The sequence below is a fragment of the Phaenicophaeus curvirostris genome, chromosome 1 (assembly GCF_032191515.1).
Source record: "Phaenicophaeus curvirostris isolate KB17595 chromosome 1, BPBGC_Pcur_1.0, whole genome shotgun sequence".
Taxonomy (NCBI): Eukaryota; Metazoa; Chordata; class Aves; order Cuculiformes; family Cuculidae; genus Phaenicophaeus; species Phaenicophaeus curvirostris.
In genome coordinates, this window is record NC_091392.1 from 44,401,400 (window position 1) to 44,425,842 (window position 24,443).

Consider the following 24,443-nt stretch of genomic DNA (forward strand, 5'->3'; position numbering starts at 1 on the left):
GCCTCTTTGTAAATAAAAGAAATACTAAGGAATCTACGGTGTTCTTCTGTCCTTAGAGGTGGGGGAAAGGATTAATATCTTTTCTAAATAGGGTACCAGGCAAAGCTTTGCCCTGACCAGTATACCTTTAGCCTTTCCTCCTAGTCCCTTCACCAAGGGACTCAGCCACCTAAAATAGAAGGCTGAGTTAGAAGTGATCCTGCTTCAGGCCTCCAAGGACTATCTTGTTGGCTTGGTATTTCCCCCAGCCCCAACTCACAGACTTGTGAAAATGCTGACAGCTTCTGAACTGTCGAGCTGTTAGCACTGCAATCGCAGCCATGCTGGGTGTGAATGTGTGACACACTGCGGCAGGAAGTGCTCAACATCAGATCTGGTGATAACTGGACTTTTCTTCCAGGAAGACAAGATCATGTGGTCTTGTATGTGAGTAACTCAGGTTATGAATACCAAAGGCACAACACTCTCAGTGGTACAGGGCTCTTTCTCTGCTGGGTCCCCAAGACCTCTTTGGAAATGACACATAGGGACCAGTCCCCTCTCAGGCTGATGCAAATGTGCAGTGTGTGGTTCACAAAACCACTTAAAGAATGCTACAAAGGTGCCCATTAGCACCAGAGGCAAACCAAAGCCGAATGCCAGCACTGTGTGGAAAATAGTGAGCTAACAGCCACAGACACACATCCTCTCTTTATCTTAAGCCCAGAGATGGCGAAGATAGCTGTCTCACCTCCTTTTTTCCAAGATATGTTGTTCATAAATAGGCAACATCACTCTGAGCTTTCTCCCACATCCTTTCTTTCTTTTTATTGTGGAGAAGTGGAAAGTAAAGGGTACTTGCAGCAAAGGAATTCCTCTGAAGTCAAATCTGATCAAGGTTTTAGGTTCTTGGTTGATTCAAAAGCCTGCGGTGATAGATGTGGTATGCTTGCTTAGATAAATCAGATTGACAATTTATATTTTTTGTTCTGCTGAAAACACCAGAGAAGAAGGATGCTTCTTTCCAGAAAGGTAGATACAAAAAGTAAGGTCTCTGGCATCAGGAAATACCCTGAGCAGGCTTCTGACCCACTGTAGTAAGTCCTTATAGCGTGAGCTTGGAAAAGCCATATACATATACATATACATATACATATACATATACATATACATATACATATACATATACATATACATATACATATACATATACATATACATATACATATACATATACATATACATATACATATACATGTATGCCTAAAGATGCAGCTAGATCTCTGGTTATCTGGGGAAATTTTGGCTGGAAGTAACTTATTTAAATTGACATTTGGTCTCTGAAATATCACACAGATTCTGAAAACACTTCTTATTTTCATTGCATGCTTCATTTTCCCCTATGTGCAGCAATGATTTAGTTGGGATAACCACACTGACGTATTCCCAAACACTGCAGTTTTTCATTCACATATAGCATTTATCTACTAGAATCCACCATGAGGCAACTACAGCAATGGCTTTTGGTCTTCATGCAGTCCTAGACTAAACCTGAACCAGCGGTAGAGCTGAAAACAGCTGTTTCTGCCCAGCTGCCAAGATGAGCCCAAATGAGCCCTGGCCCAAATGAGCTCAGCCCCAGATCAATGCCACTGGCTGAAACTCAGCCCCAGGTGAAGAGTCACCCCTGTCCTCATTTCCGCCCCCTTCCCCCCAGCCCCACCTTTATTGACAGAATGACTCTATTTACTCTTCTCTAGCTGGAGTGTGGTTGCTTTTTGTGAAAAATAAAGGGGCAAGTACAGAGCTGCAGGGCTGTAAGCAGAAGGTAGTGTAGGCAAGGTAGTTGAGGAGGACCCATGGCTAGAAGAAAAGCAGATGCTGCAAGGAGGAGCAAGTTGTGATGCAACCGAGTGTAGGGAGTCCAGCATCAGGACACTAGGCAGCAAGAAGAATAAGAAGACCAAAGGGAGTCTTGCAGGTGGGGACTGCGAGACGCTGTGCTTTGCTTTCATCTGCATGACCACGGTGGTAAGAGGACCTGCTCTCTACTGCAATCTTCCCTCTTCCAAGCGATCTACACCTGCCAGCCAGTGTCTGCTCTATCTCTGTGCTGGGGAGCACACATCCTGCATTTTGCCTCTCCCTCCAATGGGACCAAGGAGGGTAGCTAAGAAATACATCAGTTGCTCAGCAACTTCTTGTCCCCTGAGGAGGACAACATAAGCTACCTTCACCAGCCTCCTCGGTCATTCTCTTATGCATAACTGGAGATGGTGCTACCCTGACTTTTTCCAGGCTACCCCATCCAGCCTAAGGATTTTCTCCTCGTGAAGCCTCCAAAACCTCCATTTCAGAAAAAAAAAGCCATTTTACGGGGTGCGCTGACCCATCGCAGCAGGACGGTGCAGGACAAAGGCCAAGCTGAAGGGACATGGAATCAGGTTATTGATCACTGAGAAGACCTTGAGCCTGGGTAAATAGATATCCTCCTCTCTTCCCTGTTCCATGCGTGTGTGAGCTGGCTTGTGTAGGGAGCGTGGGCCAGGCCTCACAAGCGGCAGCAGGTTTCAAAGGTAGGTCTGCAGCTCTGGGGGAAACCCCAGTGCCTACCATCAAATCTTCTAACAAAGAGGCTCTTCTGCTGCTGCTTCCTGCCCTCCTCCTCCCACCCCTCCACCTACGGTTCTTTGCTTGTGCCTGCTGTTTCAGAAAGGATGCTGTGATAGTGGAGAAGTGCCCTTGCTCTCTTGGATCACCCAACCTGGTTCACTGGGGAGGTGATCCTACCCAGGGGTTGCAGAGGAAGGTGACCCAGAAGAAACAAGGGAGGGTGGTCTCTGCTGATCCTGTTTGTATCACATACCTCTCTGGAAGGGTGCATTGCAGCAAGCAGATGTATGGCTAATGGCCCAAGCGCCCATGTTCATAAAGCTGGGTTTAATGTTTCAGAGTGAGTGCTTAAGTTCTGCAAGCATGTTTCTGTGTTGCAAGGCAGCCTGGAGACCTCAGGGCTCAGTAACTTAGGGAAAGCAAGGAGTCTGAGGTCACTTGCCCCTATTGTGTGAACACTTCAGGTAATCCACGTGAGGTAAAATGGGTGTGAGGCCAAACACCTTTTCCTACATCTGCAGCAAGTCCCTCCTAGGCATTCATGCCTGCACGGTCACATGCATCTCTGGGTACAGAGATGACTCACAGACACATAGATATGGCACAGGCGTTCCCCAAGACCTCTGTGCCCTCCCATACAGATGCATTCACATTCCTTTTTGCTCCAACCATAGAAAACCAGAAAGACTTTGGGGGCAGCTGTGCACAGGGTGATAGCAGAGGAAAGGAGTAGGAAAGTGGGTGAGACAGATAAACAAGATTAATGTGGCTGTCTAGGGCAATGGCATTTCTTACACTCAGAGTCTGGGGCTGACAGAAAGGGTGCTGGTCCGGGTGAAGCAAAAGAAGCAGCCTGGGGTAGACAAAGGGTGAAGGAAGTCAAAAGGTGCTCTCTTGCAAGAGCAGAGCCTGACGGAGGGCTGAACATCATTCAGGTGCTCTCTCCTCACTAGTTCAGCTAGTGAGTCAGTGTCAGCACGGGCTTAGCCCTAGGACACATGGTCTGGTAGGAAAGGCAAGGTTTGCTTACATTTAGGGACTGAGAGAAGAATGGCACAGCAGACAAAGTGCAACTTCATGCTTCTTGCTGTGTGCAGCTTCTGTGTGCATTTGAGGTCATGGATTTTCTTTTGCATTGATTTCCAGCTCAATAAAACATCAGTTTTAAAACCATTCCCAGCCCAGGAGGACAACACTTTTGTCTCTGGAGAAATTAATTATTGTACTCATTTGTGGTTTTGGCAGAAGCAAAACCCAGGGAAAAGCTTTGAAAATTGAGGGATTACCCAAGAGCTGTAGACATAACATGTCCTGGAATCCTGTCTCCCTCTGAATTAAGAGTTTTACCCACATTTGCACTGAGCAAAATCTTTTATGATTAGCACACATATCTCTTGGGAGAGAAGCACAGAGAAGGCAGAGCACCTCCAGAGACAGATGTAAAGGGAAACAGAAAAGCCAGCCTGACCACAGTGTGCTGTGTCACTAGGTGCCCCTGATGGAGGCCGAGGAACAGGAGGAAGATGCCAACTCTAACTCCCTCTCAAAGGAAGATTCAGAGACAAGCTCACGCGACTGCCTGCGCTATGTGCCCCTCGGGATAGCCTTTCTTTTGCTGGCTGGAGCTGCTGCAGCAACCTGGTATTTCCTAGGTAAAATTGCAGGAGGTGAATGTTGTGTTGTCAAGGCAATGCCCAGCCCAAAATGTGTCAGTGATTCTGTGTAATCTTTACAAACTCATGCATAGGGGTAAACTCTTCTCTCCTACATACCAGTGAGGTAAAACAGTAGTGTCTTCTGTTGGCAGACTACAGACCATGGCACCTGGAACCAGCCATCCTGCAGTTTTACTCTGGCAGTCTTCAGGTCCTCAATCGCCAATACTCCCCGGACCTTGGGCAGGTGGAATCCAGAGCCTTCTGGCTGGAGTCATCTAAGCTCCAGAATATGGTGAGGGCAATGTCAGGACCAGAACTGGCAGTTCAATGAGTAGAAAGAGGAAGAGATAAGGTACCTCCATCCACGTGACAGGCTTGGTGGGTCTGTAAAGCAAGAGGGATGAAATATAGGGTTGGCCATAGATCCTTATCCACTTACACCATTGCATGGTAGTTATCAGACAACATTTTCGTTGCAGCTGAAGGAACTGATTCGTGCCACAGAGCTGGGTCGATATTACAACTCGAGCACAGTGTATGCCTTTGGGTGAGTAGCACCCAGAACATTTTTCCATGTTCATGTGTGAAAGCTTCCAGTCGATTGTACTCTGGTTTCGCTAAAATCCTACCATCGCAAGCTGCTGCAGTCCCTATCATGGGATAGGCTCTAGGCTCGGCTGGGCAGTCCAAACCCAGAATAGTTCCAGCATGACAGAGCTGGGGATGTTTTGATGTCCGTGTTCATCTGAGGTCATGATGAAAAGCCAAAACAGAAATTTTTCAGAGTTCAGGAGAAGACAAAAATTGGCTGGAAAGAACTGAAAAAAAAAACCCCAAACAACTAGGCTTGGCATTCACAGTAAAATGCAGCTGGAAATGAATTTATTTCATTCAAGAAAGTATTTTATGGTCTGATTCTAGGCACCAAAAGGGAGAGGCCAGGATGCACCATGCAAAAGGTATTCCAGCCAAGAAGTATGGTCTACCTGGGAAGAGGGTAACAGTGGAGTGGGACAGACATGGGACTACAGCTCTGTAGGACATCACATTAGATCAAGAAAGCAGGAATAACTTCCAAACTGACATACACATTTGCTTCTGATTTTTTTTTCCCCATGGAAACATACAGCTTATATTTGTCCTTCAACTAAGGAAAATCCCAATTTTGGTGCAACTCTGTTTTCAACTGGGGAAAGAAAAGTTTCACTTTCAATTCAGCCTTTTACTGAACAAAGGTTTGTTTCAACATCTCTTCCCCGTCTCCCAGCCAATTTACTCTGCCAGCTGGTTTAACAGAGCTTTCCCAGTCACAGTTTTCTGTAGCTTGAGCCTGCCCAGCATTAATGGCTAGTGGCAAGGTACTGAGTCACAGATCATCCATTTGTCACCACTGGAAGGGGGGACAATGAAGTCTTGATTGTTTCTTTTCAATCCCTGGTCAGTAGTAGCCAAAGGCCATTTCTACCTGAAATGAGACTACTTATTAAATCAGTCTTGATTAATAATCATGTGTGGTCAAGCCAGATGGCATAAAAGAGCTTCCCCTGCCAAAGGACTGAGGAGCACCATGGACATAGAAGCTCTCCCGCCCCGCTCAGAGTGGTTCCTCTGGGTCACAGCAGTCAGCTAGGAAGTCCACACAGATGTGTCTGATCTGTGGAAAATCAGTGGGGCAATAATTTCTGGGATTTGCCTCTCCAGCGATTCTTGAGAGGAAGAGAGGGGATATTTAACATGCTATTTCTCTACTAGGGACGGGGCTCTGACCTTCTTCTTCTGGTTTGCCCTCCAAATCCCTGAGAGTCAGCAGAAAGAGATGACTGCTGAGAGAGTAAACACAATGCTCCATCAAGAGCTCTCCACCAGCTTCAACAGCTCAGGCAGCCTATCCTACCAGAAGGAGTACAGGGTCAACCCAGACTCACTGGTTCTGCTGGGTAAGTACCAGCTGCTCAGCTGTGGCCTGAGCAGTCAAGAATGTTCTAAGGTTTATAAGTTGCTGAAGAGACATTAGGAGAAGAGGCCAGAAGTCACTACTGAAGGTCATAGGGGAAATCTGAAGAGGATGGGGAAGAAGTGAGGATTAGGAGATACAATTACATGTATATCTTCCTGATAGAGGGAAAGTGAAGTCTGATAAAACAAAAAATCCTTTGAAAGATTAGAGGTTGTTGAAGATACAGCTGAACATGACCAGCTAGGTAACTTTCTTTTTTTCTCCCATCACTTCTGGCTTCTGTGCAGTAAGATCTTACACAGGTCATAACTTTGATCAGATCAGCTCAAAAATAGTGAGCAATTAGGTTTCCTCCTTTACTTTGAGAGATTATTCCAGGCTATTTCACTAAGAACAAAGGCAATGTACCTGAGTGACCACTAGTCTTACTCTAAGACAGAGCATTGTTGCCACTTCAGTTCCTGACATACAATTTTAAGGATTATTTATCACTGCCCAAAATGAAGATTACAGCCTGTTTAAAAAGCCACCCCTACAGAACTGCTCCAAAAATGGGTGTCAGGTAAAGAACTGGGGGATGTATCTGTATTTAATGCACCGAAGTCCAATGGAACTTGTATTTGGTCTTTATGATGAGACTTATCTTCTCAGCTGAATCTGAACCCTCTGACAGAGCCTGAAACCTCATAGATTTTCAAATAAATTGTGTTACTTCTTTCCTGTTTGGGTTCTCATTTCCAAGCTGCTTTTGCTATGAAGTGTTACATCACCAAGTGTTTTTCCCCAGACACGTTATCTTGCATTTTTCTAAACTGAATCTTATTTTAATATATCCCACCCATACATTCTTCAACTTTTCCCTGCACATCTCTATTATTTTGAGAGTTGGGGTTTTTTTGGTGTCCCCAAAGAAAATGTATTTTCATCAAAATGTGTTTTGCTCCCTCATCCAAAGCATTGTGTTAAATTCTTATTCTGAAGCTGCATTAGCATTTCATGAAGGATATCTCCTCCCTTAGTTACCATTAGTCTCTTTCTTCTACTTATGATTTGTTTCCAGCATACTAGATTTTATGCTCAGCCAGTTTAAATTAACTTTGTTAAGAAAGATATCATAAGACAATATGAAATATTTCCAAGTCAGCCCATCTAGCATTTTCCCTTCATTTACTGACTTCATAATGTAACTCATAAACAAATAAAAATGGCAGTGCCATTCTTTTATCTGTTTCCAGTTCTTTCTTACTCCCTTTACGTCTGTTTCACTGTCACTGTATTATTCAGATCGGCAGACCACACTTCTTTTTATGTTGGAATCAACACATCAGTTGTAGTTTTTCCAGTTCTTTCTACTTTCTGCCTCTTTCTCCAGTCAAAAGCACAGTCTAGCAACTAAGGCAAAAGCCAGAAACTTCTTATTCTGCTGGGCCAGGGTGACCTCAATCCAGTGACTTGACCTCTGGCTTCATTTGCTGTTTAAACTGGGAGTAAAAAAACAGCTGGCTAATAGCAAGTCATTAGCACTTCATTACTTTCTGACAGACTAATTTGCTGACTTCCTTAACTCTAAATATTAAGTGTCCTGCAGCCTGCCTTAAGACACAGAGCTGCAAACCATTGACTAGCACAGGAACCTCTCCAATGCTTTGTTAATGACAGCTACTCTCACCCTAGAACACTAGACTCTCCTTTCCCCAACAAGTTTCAGGACATCATTGTCCTTACAGGAACTCAGTTTTATTATCTTCAGATAGAAATACTTAATATCAACTCAGCATACGTCCTTCCCTACAGCACACAAGCTTCTCTAGGAGGCTGCTCTATGCCTGCAGGATCATCTTTTCCACAACATCTGTTTTTACTATGACAAAACTGCTCAGCTCTCCCCACAGAATTGCAAGCTTTGCTTAGGAGCTATGAAAAACCAAAGCCCTGACCTAGGCAAGCCCTCGACAGCAATCCTCACACCCAGCTGACCTCACGGTGCCTTTTAGTTTGGCAATTATTCCCAATAGCACCTGATCCCTGTTCATTCCCAGTTCAGCTGGGAGGCTGGAGTCAAGCCCAGTTCTCCTAAATGCGTTGTCCACCCTGTGACTCTGTTTTGCACAGATTTGTAATCGTTGCTGGTGGCTTTCTTCTGCATCTGAACTCTATAAGGACGTTCAGTATCTCATAGACCAGTGGTCATCAAGAGAGACCTCCTTTTCCACCCTCAGTAACTCCCATGCTTTTCAGTAAGAGTTGTTTAAACTAGGAGAGCAGGGTAGGTGTAAATAGGTCGTGGAGGCTCTATGAAGCAGGCTTGTGCCTTATGCTGTGGCTGGTAGGTGAGGGGAATCGCTGCCTTCCTGGGAAGGAGAAGAGATCCTGGAATAAACATGAAAACAAGCAAGGAAGAAAGGTAGAGAACCCTGTGGTAGGCTGGAAAGCATGAATCAGGACTGTTGGATCAGGAGGAGAGGCCAGAGAGATTGGGGTAGGAAAGGTATGACTGAATCAGGTCCCTAAGAGCAGACAGAGAAGCACCTGGAGTGTGCCCCATGCCAAAATTTTAAGGGAATCTTTTATATGGGAAAGAAGGGAGCCATAGCCTGCTGTGCTAGCATTCAGATACTGCCCATTTATCTTTTTTTTTTATCTTCCTTTGTATATTTCCTTTCTAACAGAATCCAGTGTGAAAGACATAGGAGTGCTGAAATCCACTCTGGGTAGGCTGTCTTTCCTTTCCTTTTGCATTTGTGACTTTGTGGGAGGGATTTTTACCAGGGACAGAAAGTTTGTCGGCTTCCTGAAGTTGCAAGTCCTGGGAAAGGGATATGAAACCAGTAGTCAAGGAGCACCAGTGCCGCTGCTTGGCCATATCCAAGCTACATGACACAGCTACACACTGGACTGCTCTGAGCATTCTGATATGTCTGCCCCAGCCACACAAAACTGTGCAGAGATACCCCCTCCCAAGACAGTTCAGCCACCTTTAGCCTTGCCCATGTCCTGATGTGTCTTGTCAAAGAGCCCAGTGTACTGGTACAATAGTGCCAATTCCAGACCTCATGAAACTCTGCTGAGTGGGGTGGGATGTTCTCTGCGTGGACCAGCACTGGATGTGCTGCCAGTCATTTAGGAGTCTGTTGTCTTAGTCATGTTTGAAGATGCTTTCGGTGATTTCAGGCAGTGTTGCAAGTGCTGTGGCTGGCAGCTTGCATTAGATATGCTGTTAGAAACTCACCTTTCAGCTAACTTTTATTTAAAAACCCTAGTGTAGAAGCTTGCTGAAACCCAGAAATCAGGCAAGGACAATGTAAAGCCAGGAAGAATATGGTGATGAGAGGAGATAGAGGTGAAAAAGAAATGAAAGCCAGTGAAAGATAACTGTGCTGTGCTGATTTTTAAACCTTGATGTAGTATTAGCTTAACCAAAGAACAGGAGACAGCTCTTATTGAGAGAAACTGGAGCAATTTTATGAGGGGACCAGTGCCACCACGACACATGTCAAAGTAAACTGAGATCAGTGGAATGAGTCAGCCTTACTCTGAAACAGGGCTCACACTGATACCCAAAGTGACAATCCCATATCTTAATTTCACTTACAACCACCCCTTAGCCCCTGTTTGCCTCCATTTACATCAGTCTGGTGTTTAAATCCTTCTATCTTTCCCCTGGTTTCAGGTTGCTACAGGTACAGCTATGTCCAGGAAGATGACGTCTTAAGGCTGGAGGGTCCTGACTACCTGGCCTCCAGTTGTCTTTGGCACCTCCACGGCCTCAGTGGCTACATGATCAAGCTACGCCTGGAGTGGACTCTTTCAGACTGCAGAGACCGCCTGGCTATGTATGACGCAGCCAGCCCCCTGGAGAAACACCTTATCACCTCGTAGGTAGCTCCTGAGCAGGGCAAGTACGGTGGGGAAGCCAGGCAGGATGGCATGACACACCACAGCAGGGGAAAGTGTTAGACTGCATCAAAGGAAGTTCTCTTTGATGCAGAACCTGACTCTCACTGATCAGCTGAAGTCACTGATGTGGGATATCATACATCCAGCAGTGCAGCCTGAGAGATCACAGCAGCATGAGCTGTCTCTCTGCTGGCCCTTTATTTGATGCAGCCAGTGCCTTACAAGCAGACATGTGGATAACACAAACCTCCATTGTCTCTCTCATTCTTCTCTTTCATTTGTTTGTTGCCTGCTTCATTCCCATCCTTTTATCTCTCTCCCCTGAGGATCTATGGCTGCAGCCGGCAGGAGCCCGTTGTGGAAGTTCTTTCATCTGGCCCTGTCATGTCCGTTGTGTGGAAGAAAGCCATGTACAGCTACTATGACCCCTTCATCCTGTCAGCACAGGCAGTACTTGTTGAAGGTGAGGAAGGCTGGAGGAGGACAGCCATAGATACAAGGAGACACATTGTCCCTTACAACATTATGGCTTCTAGAAATGCTCCATCCCCACGAGCAGCAGAATTCACTGTAGATGGCAAGGGTAGAGGTGGTCAGTAAAAAGTAGGTTAGATGTTGCTCCCCAACCTGGATTAGCACTTTGCTCAAATCTTTACAGCCTGGGGTCTTGCAAGCAGAGTCTGATACTTTAAGACCATGATACTTTAAGAGAAGTCCAAGCTCTCATGCCTGCACATCATGTCTAAGTGCACTTGCAGGTAAATGTCAGTTCAATGTAAGAGTCTAGAGCAGCAATATGCATTACCATTACCATTCTCTGGACAAGAGGAAGAGTCTAAACATCTTGCCAGGTAGAAATGGCCCCCTGAAGGGCGATGATGGAACATCCCAGTCACCTTTAGCATCAGGCCTTTGGGTCTCTATTCTCTCCTCCTATAACAGGATGAGTACAAGGTATCCTCAGGCTGAGGTTGAGCTGACAGGTAGCAGGTCTTTGAATGTCTGTTTTACAGCCTGTGAAGTGAATATAACTCTTCAGGAGAGCCTGGAGCTGCAGGGGAAGATTGGCACCCCACACTACCCCAGTTACTACTCACCCAACACACAGTGCACCTGGCACATGATGGTAAGAGCTCCCCCAAGATCATCCACCTGTCCCTGAAACCCATGCAGCACTCCCTACAGTAGAGGGGGTACTGCCAGCACTCTCATTCAGATCATAGTGAGAAGCAAGCAGAGGGTGGCAGCCTGCCTAGCCTCCTCATAATGTCTGTTTCTGAAGGGGAAGGAGTCTAATATTTTGTGCTGAGATGACGTAGCTGGGGAGGAATCTGAAATCTGGTCTCCAGAGGGGTTCTTCAAGGCAGAACGAGATTGCTAGAAATGACTAGGAATTACCATGCTTTGAGAGTGGCAGAGCTACACTGGGCAGTGGCATGGCCCCAGTTTAGGTGGTGTTTCCTTCTGGCCTGCAATGTGTGAACTGACAGTTCTCCCCTTCACATCTACCCTGCTCATTTCTGTTGCATGGAGTGGGCTGCAGGACTCATAGGAGCCATCTCCACTCTGCTCTGGATCCCCCTGCCTGCAGGTCCCATCCCTTGACTATGGGGTCACCCTATGGTTCGACGCCTATTCACTCAGCAGACAGAAGCACGACCTGCCCTGTACCCAAGGCCAGTGGATAATCCAGAACAGAAGGTGTGTGCTGAGGTCCCCGTTTCTATCTCTCACTTCTTACCTGGGATTAAACTGGGATTAAACTGGTTCTCTGCCCACTTCAATCAGTAAGTTTGAGGAAGGAGAGTCTATCAGCATACTTGGTGGCCACTGTTTGTGCTGGTCCTCTTGCTTTTCTACTTCTTTTTCAACCTCTTTTGTTCACAGGCTCCTCAATGAGCCCATATCTTACAGATCTGCTTCAAGCTACTAGACTGTTTCCTCTGTCTCTCTGTTCACATCAGGCTTCCTAGTTTTCTCCTGTGTGTGTAACCTTGGTGTCCTCCCACATCTTCTGTGTTTGCAAATCTGCCTGTCACCACCTCTGCAATATTATCTCTGCGTGCCATTGCCTTGCAGCCACCTCCGTACAGATCTTCCACATAGCTCCGTACCCTTCTGCTTTGACTACAGCCACTTCCCTCTGCAGGACATCCCAAAATTAGAATCCACTGTCCAGGTGGAAAGGACCAAGAGCTGCTGTGCTCCCATCTCCTCAAAGCAGTTTCCAAGGCTGATGGAGCCATGGCTTTTGGTTTTCCTCCTAGTCACAGCAAAATTGGACCTTTCCTTCCAAAATGATCCTATCCCATCTTCCTCTCCACTGCTCCAACTGCTTTGTCCTCTGAAGGGTCTAATCCAGAAGCTATATTCTCCTGGTTTAGGATTTTCACTTTTGCTCTTTCTGCCCTCCTCTCTTAAACTGCCAGTGCCACAGCTTCTACAACATGGATTTTGGGGGAAGATAAATGTAAGAACTGAATTGCTTTGTGTGGTCTGAATTCAGTGCTTGCCCAGAAAGTGGGAAATGTCCAGAGATAGGAGGGTCACTCTGGACTCGTACATGGCCTGAGAGCAGAACTGGGTGACCATACCCGTAGATTGTTTTCATACTGTTTGCCAGGCCTAATCTTGCCCTGTGCCCTCAGCTATTAGGTGCTAAATATCACAGCCATTCCAGTTATTTGCCCAGTCTCTGCCTCAGTTCCCACAACAACATTCATGTGTGGTCATTTCTCCATCACTTTTAATCTCTGGAGCTTCCCTGCTTCACTTCTTCAGCTGTTTCCAAAAGCCACTATGCTGCCTTGCCACCCAGAGAGGATCCCTTGTTCCACCAGAGCTGCTCGCTTCTCAGCCTGGTTTGCTCAGCCACAAAGATGTGACCAGGCAAAGCAAGATCCAATGTCACCTCTCCCATGTGTTGACAGGGCATGTGTTTAAATCACAGCCTTTTCCCATTGTTCCTTCATAATCTCATGCCACATTGAAGGCATTTTGCCTTCCAGCTTCCCACCCACATAATCCTTGTACAGCCTCTCTCCTGCCCCAGCCCCACTGAACACCCTTGCCTCACTTTCTGGGACATCCTACCTGTGTTTGCTCCTCAGGTTGTGTGGCCTGCGGACCCTGCAAGCCTACGCTGAGCGAATCCCAGTCACATCTTCAGCTGACATTGTCATCAACTTCATCTCGCAGATCTCCTTAACTGGCCCAGGCATACAGGCAGCTTACAGCCTGTACAACCTATCTGACCGTAAGTCCAGGTTTTCTCTGCTCTTTTGCCCTAAGTGCCATCCAGCCTTTATGCTCACAAATGCAGTGATGCACACCCCACTGATCTCCCAAAAAGAGGAGGTATTTATGTTCAAAGCTTCTTCTGCACACATAGCCCTGCCTCATGTTGTCAGAGCATCCATGTGCCACAGCCCAAGGTCAGAGAGTTACCTACTGGCTCACCCGTGCCCACATCACAGACTGGCCTTGGGAATTCAATAAGGGACTATCTCTGGTTTGAAGTGACTTTTATTTCAATTATAAGAACTCTTAGAGAGAGCTGCTTCCTGCTAACCTTGGAATCCGGGCAAGTAAGAGACAAATAAAACCACACACAAATACACATATGCACGTATGCAAATGCACACTCAAAGTCAGTCTTTCCAAGGTTTCGCCATCTCGCTCCTAAAGGGTGCCCGTACTGCTTACCAGTCCCTGAATATGTGCGCCTGGCAACACATTTTTAACACCAACACACCTTCAAGGCTCTGACTGAGTTTTAGCAACAACTCCAAAGAACATATTTCAGCTTTCCCACAGCATCCAGGAGTCATGAAACAGAGCTAAACCAGAGGTATAGCACACTGGGTGAGTGGTGTGGCTTCATTTGCCCTTGTTCAGGGTGGCTGATGTGGTAGATTTTGGGGAGCGCAGTGAGTGCTGCCAGCACACTGATGCAGCACACGTGGTCAGGAAGGTGTGTAGCTCCACACTCTACTTTCAAGCCATGGTGCTCTGCTGCAAGAAGGTTTCCTGTCACTGGGGACTAACTACTCTCTGGTGGTTTCACAGCCTGTCCCAGGGAGTTCCTGTGTTCGGTGAATGGCTTGTGTGTGCCAGCCTGTGATGGGATCAAAGACTGCCCCAATGGGTTGGATGAGAGAAATTGTGGTGAGTGATTTCCTCTCCTTGCTGGTCCCTGGTCTCAGCAGAACACAGCCCCTTTCTCCTCCAAAGGTAGGAAGAGATGGAAGGATTCAGTTGTCCTAGGTAACAACCCTGTACCTGCCCTCCAGGAGCCTAAACCTCTACGTGCTTAACAGGTTCATCCCTCAGCATTCAGGCTTCACCCAACTTCAAAGGCTTCATCCAGCTCAGGAAAGGAGCAGCAACGTTTCTTATGTCTGTGCACAGCACAGTCTTCCTGAGAGAATCCCTTAGTTCCCATGCACCAAGAGCTACAAGCAGTTTAAAGGAAGCCCCCTGCCCAGGCTGTCCCCCACCTTGTCTTATTTCCCCTTACCCAGGCCCAAAAATCAACCTCATTCCTGGCCGACAGCCCCCTCTGATGTCATGGCACTCATGCCACCTGGCCCTCGCTTCTTCAAGGCCACCCACTACCCTGCTCTCTCCCTTCTCCCTCAAGGCTGTTTGTGACGCTTAGTCCATACAGATCCTCACCCACATATTGAATCATAGAATCATAGAATAACCAGGTTGGAAGAGACCCACTGGATCATTGAGTCCAACCATTCCTACAAACACTAAACCATGACCCTTAGCACCTCGTCCACCCGTGCCTTAAACACCTCCAGGGAAGGTGACTCAACCACCTCCCTGGGCAGCCTGTTCCAGTGCCCAATGACCCTTTCTGTGAAGAATTTTTTCCTAATGTCCAGCCTAAACCTCCCCTGGCGGAGCTTGAGGCCATTCCCTCTCGTCCTGTCCCCTGTCACTTGGGAGAAGAGGCCAGCACCCTCCTCTCTACAACCTCCTTTCAGGTAGTTGTAGAGAGCAATGAGGTCTCCCCTCAGCCTCCTCTTCTCCAGGCTAAACAACCCCAGCTCTCTCAGCCGCTCCTCGTAAGACCTGCTCTCCAGTCCCCTCACCAGCTTTGTTGCTCTTCTCTGGACTCGCTCCAGAGCCTCAACATCCTTCTTGTGGTGAGGGGCCCAGAAATGAACACAGTACTTGAGGAGTGGTCTCACCAGTGCCATCAGTTCTTCATGCCAACAGCAGTTAGTGCTGATGCATACACCATCTCCAGCACCTCAAGACTCCTGCAAAGCCCTGTTCTCATAGGAACAGCTATTCAGGATCAGCAATGACACCAAATTCATTTACTCTCCCATCCCTGGTGTAAGTGGGGTCTCACCACATTGCTGCCACCAATAATTGTTCGTTAGTTGTCCCCTATTGATTTTTTTTCACAGACAGAAATATCTCTGAACCACTGGAGACAGTGACCAATTCTGAAAGATTCAGAGGAAATTGTAGAAAAGACTAAAATAAAAGGAATGAGAAATCTTTCTCGAAGAATTTTTAATTCAGTGCTAGAAATGTGAGAGCTCTTATAGGATCACTGAAGTTGGGTCTTCGCCCTTGCTGACAATGCGTTCTTCCCCATTATCCAGACAAGGATATACATGGATCCTTATGAATATATAATCTTTTCTTGAATCCTGTTAGCTTCTTGGACCGAGGGATATCTGGGTGTCATTCAGTTTCATGGGTTAATACAGACCAAGACTGAACAAAAGAAGTATTTGTTTTCTCGGTGTTTTCCGACATGCCTTTATATTTGAAAAACAGAAACACCATGATTTCCTTCCTTTCTTACTCTCTTGCCACTGTTGCATGTCTGCTTATTCACTCAATGTCTGTATGGAACTGTCTTTAAAATCAGCATTCACATTGCTTCAGTGCTTCATGTGCCTTTAGTTATGTGGAAGCCTCATGCTATTTACTGAAGAAATTATAGTCATTGCACTAAGAAAATGGCTCGTCCTGTTTGGTGTTGCACATAAATACACACGAAAATGGGACAAGGTCTTGCTATGAATATGTATAATCAGAATTCAAACTCTGTGGCTGGTAGGTACTATAGGCCCATGTCTACCTTCAGCAGCTATAGAATCTTAGAACCCTTTAGGTTGGAAAAGACCTTTAAGATCATCACGTTCAACCCTTTCCTAACACTGCCAAGTTCACCACTAAACCACGCCCCTATCAAAGCTCATGAACATCGAGGAATGAATTAGGGTCCAGGACTCACCTGTTTTAAGACCACACAGCTACACTATACCAAAGTAGGTCTTAAGCATACCTTACGAGGTGGGGGAAGAGGTTGCAGAGCCTACTGGTACACCTAGGGCCCTGACATCACATCTGATGCCTTGTCTTGCATTCCTAATTCCTGAGCGCTTCCCTCCTGCACAGTGTGCCCTGCAAAGTTCCAGTGCCACGAGGACAGCACTTGCATTGAGTTCAGCAGGGTCTGCAATCAGCAGCTGGACTGTGCCAATGGAAGCGATGAGGAGCAGTGTGGTGAAGGTAGGGAGGGGATGACATCGGGCTGACAAACACATCCCCCCATGCTCAAGCTAAGGCTGTTGGTAGCATACCTCCCTCTTGTGAGATACGGGCACTAGCTGGGAGTTAACACACCCAACCTGCTAACAAGGTTTGCTCTGTTTGTAGCTGAACAGGCTTCCTCAGGAAACTCCCTGTTCTCGTTTACAGAGTTCCCCCAAGCTCTTTGTTCCCATTTACGTCCACTCAAAGGACTTCAGGCTGTGATTGCAACCTGCCATTCTCCCTCATCCCCAGCTCCCCTTCTGTTTGTAGGAGTCCCTTGCAGTCCTTTTACTTACCGCTGTGAAGATGGGACCTGTGTGAAGAAACCCAACCCTCTGTGTGACACCACAGCAGACTGCAAGGACCTGTCTGATGAGAAGCACTGTGGTGAGGAAATGTTCACTCGTGTGTCAGCTAGGCAGGTTCAGGATGCCACATAGCTGCAAGTCACCCCTCTTCCCACTGCTACCCTAGCATAATCATAAAATCATAGAATCATAGCATCACTAGGTTGCAAAGGACCCACTGGTTCATCGAGTCCAACCATTCCTATCAAACACTAAATCATGCCCCTTAGCACCTCGTCCACCCGTGCCTTAAACACCTCCAGGGAAGGTGAATCAACCACCTCCCTGGGCAGACTGGTCCAGTGCTCAATGACCCTTTCTGTGAAATACTTTTTCCTGATGTCCAGCCTGAACCTCCCCTGGCAGAGCTTGAGGCCATTCCCTCTCATCCTGGTCCCTGTCACTTGGGAGAAGAGGCCAGCTCCCTCCTCTCCACAACCTCCTTTCAGGTAGTTATAGAGAGCAATGAGGTCTCCCCTCAGCCTCCTCTTCTCCAGGCTAAACAACCCCAGTTCCCTCAGCCGTTCCTCATAAGGCCTGTTATGTGGTGAACATCCTTCTTGTGGTGAGGGGCCCAGAACTGAACACAGGATTCGAGGAGCGGTCTCAGCAGTGCTGAGTACAGAGGGAGAATAACCTCCCTGGACCTACTGGTCACACTGTTTCTGATACAAGCCAAGACGCCATTGGCCTTCTTGGCCACCTGGGCACACTGCTGGCTCATGTTCAGTCGGCTGTCAACCAACACCCCCAGGTCCTTCCCATGTGGGCAGCTCTCCAGCCAGACTTCTCCTAGTCTGTAGCTCTGCACAGGGTTGTTGTGCCCCAAGTGCAGGACCCGGCATTTGGCCTTGTTAAACCTCATGCCATTGGTCTCAGCCCAGCGGTCCAGCCTGTTCAGATCCCTTTGCAGAGCCTCCCTACCCTCCAGCAGATCAACACTTCCACTCAGCTTAGTGTCATCCGCAAACTTGCTGAGGGTGCACTCAATGCCTTCATCCAGGTCATTGATAAAGACATTGAACAGGGCTGGACCCAGCACTGAGCCCTGGCGACACCACTTGTAACTGGCCTCCAACTGGAGTTAACTCCATTTACCACCACTCTCTGGGCCCGGCCATCCAACCAGTTTTCAGCCCCAGAGTAATCCTGCACCCTCCCTTGTTCCACCAATACCTCCCTACCCCAGCCCCACAGCAGCTGTGTCACTGCTCCGTCCTGCAGTGGCGGTGGCAGCAGCAAGGAGCCAGCTCTCCATGCTGAGCTGCCAGAAGCCATTTTCTGCTCTTTGGACAGCTGCTCCCTATCTCCTTCAGGCAGAGGCATCAAGCCAAACAGACATGTCTCACAGTTCAGGTCCTACGCACAGGCTGCCTGTTGGACCACTGTGATGGCTTATGTGAAGAAGGGCCATCTGACAAGGCTCCAGCCAAGGAAATCACCCGTGACTGCATGGTCACTGGCAGGGAGAGAGCTTGTATGTTGATTTCCCTGCTTGATATTTCTAGAGCTTCAGTGGGCAGCAAAAGGGAGCAGCTGTGAGAGTTCACTGACAGCAGGTAGCATAGACCACATGCTGTCTGAAAGCATCCCCAGGCTGCAGCTGTGCTGGCATCGGCAGGGGCTGGAACTTGGAGGGAGTGCTCGCTAGACCTTTCCTGGACAGTGCATAAAGCATCTGTTGGCTGGGTGAGGCAAGGGATTAGAGGTCAAACTCTTCAGTCAATTAAGTAGTAAAGGAAGGGAAGTCACAGTATATTACGTTCCCTGTCTCTTCTGAAGTACCCACTGTGTCTCCTCCTCCTCAGACTGTGGGCTGCAAGCCCCTCTCAGCAGGATCGTGGGTGGTGCGAATTCTGTGGAAGGGGAATGGCCATGGCAGGCCAGCCTGCAAGTTCGAGGAAGACACATTTGCGGGGGAACGCTCATTGCTGACCGCTGGGTGGTCTCAGCTGCACACTGCTTCCAGGATGAGAGGTAAATGGAGAGCAGAGCCTTGATCTGGCACCCATGCCATGCTTTCCTGTGGCTTGGTGCTGGACAAAGGGGTATGGATGCACGCACCAGTACACGGGCGTGCATGCAGGGGAAAAAAAAGAAAAAAAGGCAGTGCTTGGAATTACAGAGCAGTTTTGAGAGGGTAACTGTAGTGGAAGAGACTTCACAGCTTCAGCTTTGCTTTGGCTCTGGCTTGTCCCCATGCTGTCACAACCGTGGAGGTGTCTGCATGTGGTAGGATGAGGCCAGGATAGCATCACATGCAGAGGATGTTGTTTGGGTCTCATGTGGCCCAGTTCAAGGTTCTGCCCTTTAAGGAGGAAGCGTGGTCTCTCCCCTGGTTCTTTCCACCCAGTGTATGTACCATAAGAGCAGCAGTAACATACAGATCAGTGGGGGTCACTCGTTCTTTCAAATTGGAAAGAAGTGAGGAGAAAGGTCCACAGCTGTGCTGAGTGACAGGTGGGTGGGGGAAGGACTGTGCGCCCTCAGGGCCAGTCTCAACCTCCTCCAAACTCCCCTTTTCCTGTGCCAATGAGCCATTGGGGATTTCCCACATTCCCAGCAAATGCTGCTGGACTTCCCCAGCTGCCTTTCCTTCTTGAGGCCATATGAGCTCAGGGAGGAGGAGCTGCTGCTGGACCTTGGTATGGTGACACCAGCCATGGTAGGACTGGGGCTGCTCTGCAGTTGTGCTTCTCACCTCATCTTCCTCCTGCCGTGCTCCTACCCTTGTCCTACAACCCTGCAAGGAGGCCCACAGCATTAGGGGCAGGCCTTTTAAGCAGTCCATGAGGGCTGAATTTGGCCATTTCTAAGTGTCCCAATGTAGGACAGATGGAGCTAGCAGAGCTCTGTTAAATGGCGTATGTGTGTGCCTCTCAGGAAGAGAACTTAAATAGCATGACAGATTAGAAGTATTGGGGTGGAGGGGAAGAGGAGCAATATAACAGCTGCAGTATGGGATGGGCTGTGCTATAGGTAGGAGTCTGTGCAGGCAGTAGGCTAGAGGTGAGTCTGGAAGGGGTATTTGGAGCAACGGACATGGTCAAACCAAACCAGGGAGTTTTTTCACACACACAGAGGCAATGTGGGAGAAAATGGCACATGTAAGGCAAAAGGTGGACAGAACTCTAAAACCAACCCTCTTCCTGATGCTTCCTGCTCTGCTCTTGGACAAGGTCACCTCTGCTCCTCACCCTTCTGCTGGAGACAGGGTTTCCTTTGGCTGTTGGCTCTTAGCTGTTCTGTTCTCAGAGGTGTCACTTCAGTAGGCTTTTCCCAGCTTTAGTCCCTGCTTCTGTAAAGGGCTGTCATGCCTTTTAATGCCCTCACCTCTAAACTTCTCTGCTCACTTCACACCCTCTTAGCAGTTTCTCAGAGCTTGCTCCCCTTCTCTGTGTTTCCTTCTCCTTGTAGCTTTGCTTCACCAGCTCATTTCTTGCTCTCCGCACTATCATAGTCACTTGCACATGGCAGCCCTATTTGCTTGTCTTTTAGGCTGCTTTGCTAAGGAAAATAAGCAAATACAAGCAAGTTGCTGTGTGTATGAGTGTCTGTCCAAAGCCGGTCCCACTGTACAGACATGTCAAGACATGAAAGAGATGTCCCATCTAGTTTCTTGAAATCACTAGCCAAATAAAACAAGAGGCACCCTGAGGGAGATGATGATCAGAAACTCTTCAAAAGACTGTGACAGAAGCACCCAGGCTCTGCTCATCCTTCTCTGTTCATGTGATGAGTTATTTTCTCTGCTGTGTCCTACAGACTGGCCTCTGCCTCCATCTGGACTGTTTACTTGGGTAAATATTTGCAGAATTCCACCAGCCACACAGAGGTTTCCTTCAAGGTGATACATCTCTTCCTTCACCCTTATTACGAGGAGGACAGCCATGATTATGATGTGGCCCTACTACAGCTGGACCATCCTGTGATCATCTCGCCCTTAATCCAGCCCATCTGTTTACCTGCTCCTTCTCACATATTTGAGCCTGGCCTTCATTGCTGGATCACTGGCTGGGGAGCCCTCAAGGAAGGCGGTAGGTGCAAGGTCTGTGCTGGTGGCCTTCTGTAGCAGAATCAAGGTGGAAACATAGGTTCAGATGTGGGGTAGGCAGAATAGACTTCTGTTCACCCCAAAGCACTAAGCCTCCTTCACCCATTTTGATTTTGGGTCACAGGTTGGCCAAATTTTTTCTTTAATTGCCTTGAAACCTCATTTCATAGAATCATAGAATCACCAGGTTGGAAAAGACTCATTGGATCATTGAGTCCAACCACTTGGAGAGGCAGGCATGACAGCCTGGTAAGGTGTATGGGTACAGCTTATGTTCCTTCACCCAACGACTAGAATAGTCCCTCAGGAATTAGGGGTCTAACCAGGGGCTATTCAGCCATGGTCACAGTATGGAGCAGCCCCAGTCCCAAAGCCCTACCCCATGCCTACACAGACATGTGGGCTTGACTTGTCTTATGAGCATGGCCAGAAAGAGTGGAGATGAAAAACTGTTCTTCATCAAACTAGGATTGCGTCTCCCTGGGACACCTGTCTGTGGCCCCTGCAGCAACATTTTTCCCATGCCAAAGACTCTGGGACCCGCGTCCCCCCAGCAACACCTGCACTAGTAAATTCGGTTACAGCAGTGTGGGACCTGCGTGCTGTCCCCTGAGATTCACACATAGTGATTGTTAGTATGTGCCCTGATACCATTTTGGCCACATAGCGCCTGCACGTTGCTGGGGGACAGCACGGGCCAAGACCTGCTTCCATGGAGTAGTATGGATGGGTCTATTCTGTTTGTGAGGAAGAGTTTAGCTGTATGGACATGACCTCTTATGTTCCCTCCCCATAGGGCAAACAAACAGGTCTGGGCTGTTCTCTAGCAGTGCATGGCACAGGAATATAGATGTGCTCACCCAGGTCAGCTTAGCGCTGTCACTCACACTCACACACATGCTCCATTTGCTTCCTAAATGGAAACACGCAGAGGTCCATCCAGAGGTGGACACTTCTAGTTTGTATCCTTAGCCAGAACAACGCAACAACCATTTCAATGAGAAGCAAATCCAGAACTCCTACATATCAGAGGTTTCCCCAAACCAGAATCCCACATGCCCCAAAAACTCAAGTGCTCACAAGATGTCTCTGTAAGGAAAGTGACTGCCAAGGAATGTTACTTCTTCCGTGCTCTGCTGAAAATCGGAGACCATGATGCCAATGGAGAGCAGAACAGTAATTCCCTAGCAGCTTTCAGCATGCAGTGAGATGGGCATGGGCTGGGGATCACAGTAATTGGTGGGAAGCTCCATCACTGCTCACCTGCACTGCTTTTTGTGCACTACCCCTCAGGGCACATCAGCAATGTTCTGCAGAAGGTTGATGTGCAGCTCATCCAGCAGGACATCTGCAGCGAGTCCTATCACTACATGATTTCTCCCAGGATGCTGTGTGCTGGGTACCAGCAAGGCAAGAAAGATGCCTGCCAGGTGACAGAGGAGTTGTGGGATCAGGGTTGACTAACGGGGAGGGTGTGGGGGGCAGGGGCTATTCCAAGTCTCCCAAACAAGGGTGAAAAGACTATAAAATGCCCAACTCCCTTAACCTTGGTCTAAGTGGCCAACAATAGCACTGAGGACCACTTATTTCCAGCATCCAAATACACTTAAACGCCACCTTTTCTCATTTCAGCCCATTCCCCACTCTTTACCTCCCATTTCCAAGTCTACACCAGCCATTTCTCCCCTCAGCCCCATTAGTGTCTGTCACACACAGTCTCTTGTCTGTTCCCCCGTTACTATCAATCTCAAGGAATTCCTCTGTTTCCCATCCCTCAGAGTATCCAGTTAAATTCCACCAGCTTCCTTCCTCTCCATATATTTGGAAATATCACACAGAGCAGAAGGAAAGAAGAGAGCTGTCAGCTTCTTGGGAGCTGGCTAAGAGGGAGCAATTTGCATGATGAAGGAATGCAGCAATTGGTCAGATGCTTGCTTTGGAGACTGGTTTTGACATCTGCCTAAGGTCCAAGGGATTGTTGCATATGGCCCAGTCGTGAACTGAGGGAATACAGGAATCTGCATACAGAGGGACTCAAAGCTAGTATAATCTTCCAGCAGGAGGAGCTGGTGGATCACCGTCACCCATTTTTCCTTTCCCTTTCTCTAGGGTGATTCTGGAGGTCCGCTAGCCTGCAAGGAACCCAGTGGCAGGTGGTTTCTGGCTGGTTTGGTCAGCTGGGGAATGGGATGTGCACGTCCAAATCAATATGGAGTATACACCAGGATCACTCAAGTGCTGGGCTGGATGAACCAAACCATGAGCTAAGAAAAGTACATCTCTGCCTTCTCCCCATCAGACCTACACTCACATAGCACTCATTTCTGATCTTGCTCACTTGTCTCTCAGAGAGAGTCTGTGTGGGATGTTGTCAGACCTAGGATGCTCTTCTGAGCAGGATATAAAAAATCCTGCACTGGGGATTGTAGAGAAAAGCAAGAAGACCCTCTTTCCCCTCAGTGTTTCCCAGGGAGCATGCCAGGGTGGTTTTAGCCCACCCATCCAAAAGAGTTGATGAGAAGGAGGTGGGTGGGGGGTAGGGGCGCAGCAACTGTCCCAGGTTGATGTTTTCTGATAAAAGGAATAAGAGGAATTGAACTTTACATGAACTGTGTGATTCAGCCACAGTCTTAAGCTGGAATATTTGCTGAAAGAAAATGTGACTGATGTAGTTAGAGATTCCAGTAACTGCGAAATCAATCTGCCTCCCTCTTCCTGCTGCTCATCCTTCTTCCTCCTTCCCCTCCCATCACTCCTCCTCTTCCATCTCCCTAATTGCTTCTTTTCTTAGCTGGCGTGTGCTGTTCAGCGTGCTGTTCAGCTCAGCCAAGCAACTCTTCACGTCTCACTGACTCCCAGGCAAGAGTCCAGCATCACACCCTCAAGCGCGTGTCCTGCCTCCCTTCTGGAGCAGCACCCAGCCTCCACTGCTGCACTTGGACTCCCTCAGGCAAAGGCCCTGGCCCCTTCGTAAAAACACTGGAGCAGCCTTCCATCCCCTTCCCTCAGCCCTTCTACATACTTCTAATGTGAGAGTGACTCAACTGCATCCATCTTCTAACACAGATAATCCAGAAGGCTTTAAGGGCACAGTGCTTAAACAGTGACTGCTATGAGTTTGGATTTTTTACTAAAGATATACATGTACACACACACACACACACTAGGCCACTCTCTGGAATTAGAAATAAAATTAATTTGATGGGGGTTTGGGGTCTAGTTTGCCTTACTCTGTTAAAAATTATCTTGTGGTTTGTACCTTTTTGACCAAACTCCAATCCTGGCATTGGCAACTGCCAAAAGTTTCTAAGCCTCTGCCTTCCTCTGCTGTGTCTCAGGTGCAGTGGGGTCAATACACTAGCTAG

General features: G+C 47.8%; 1 protein-coding gene across 2 annotated transcripts; it reads left to right on the top strand.

Annotated features, from left to right (window-relative positions):
* The first annotated feature begins 4,087 nt into the window (after positions 1-4,087).
* On the top strand, positions 4,088-24,369 carry TMPRSS6 (transmembrane serine protease 6). Of its 2 annotated transcripts, XM_069856456.1 has the most exons (18): positions 4,091-4,244; positions 4,400-4,542; positions 4,730-4,797; positions 6,003-6,187; positions 8,877-8,918; positions 9,878-10,082; positions 10,431-10,567; positions 11,118-11,230; positions 11,696-11,805; positions 13,215-13,360; positions 14,173-14,271; positions 16,540-16,653; positions 16,948-17,064; positions 18,833-19,001; positions 20,790-21,061; positions 22,372-22,508; positions 23,188-23,351; positions 23,870-24,369. In XM_069856456.1, exons 1-17 carry the CDS (start codon positions 4,091-4,093, stop codon positions 23,344-23,346), a joined length of 2,370 nt encoding a protein of 789 aa, XP_069712557.1. In that variant the 3' UTR covers positions 23,347-23,351; positions 23,870-24,369. The 2 variants fall into 2 exon arrangements, with proteins under 2 accessions (XP_069712565.1, XP_069712557.1); XM_069856464.1 differs by lacking the exon at positions 23,870-24,369 and having other exon boundaries at positions 4,088-4,244; positions 23,188-23,591.
* The last annotated feature ends 74 nt before the right edge of the window (positions 24,370-24,443 follow it).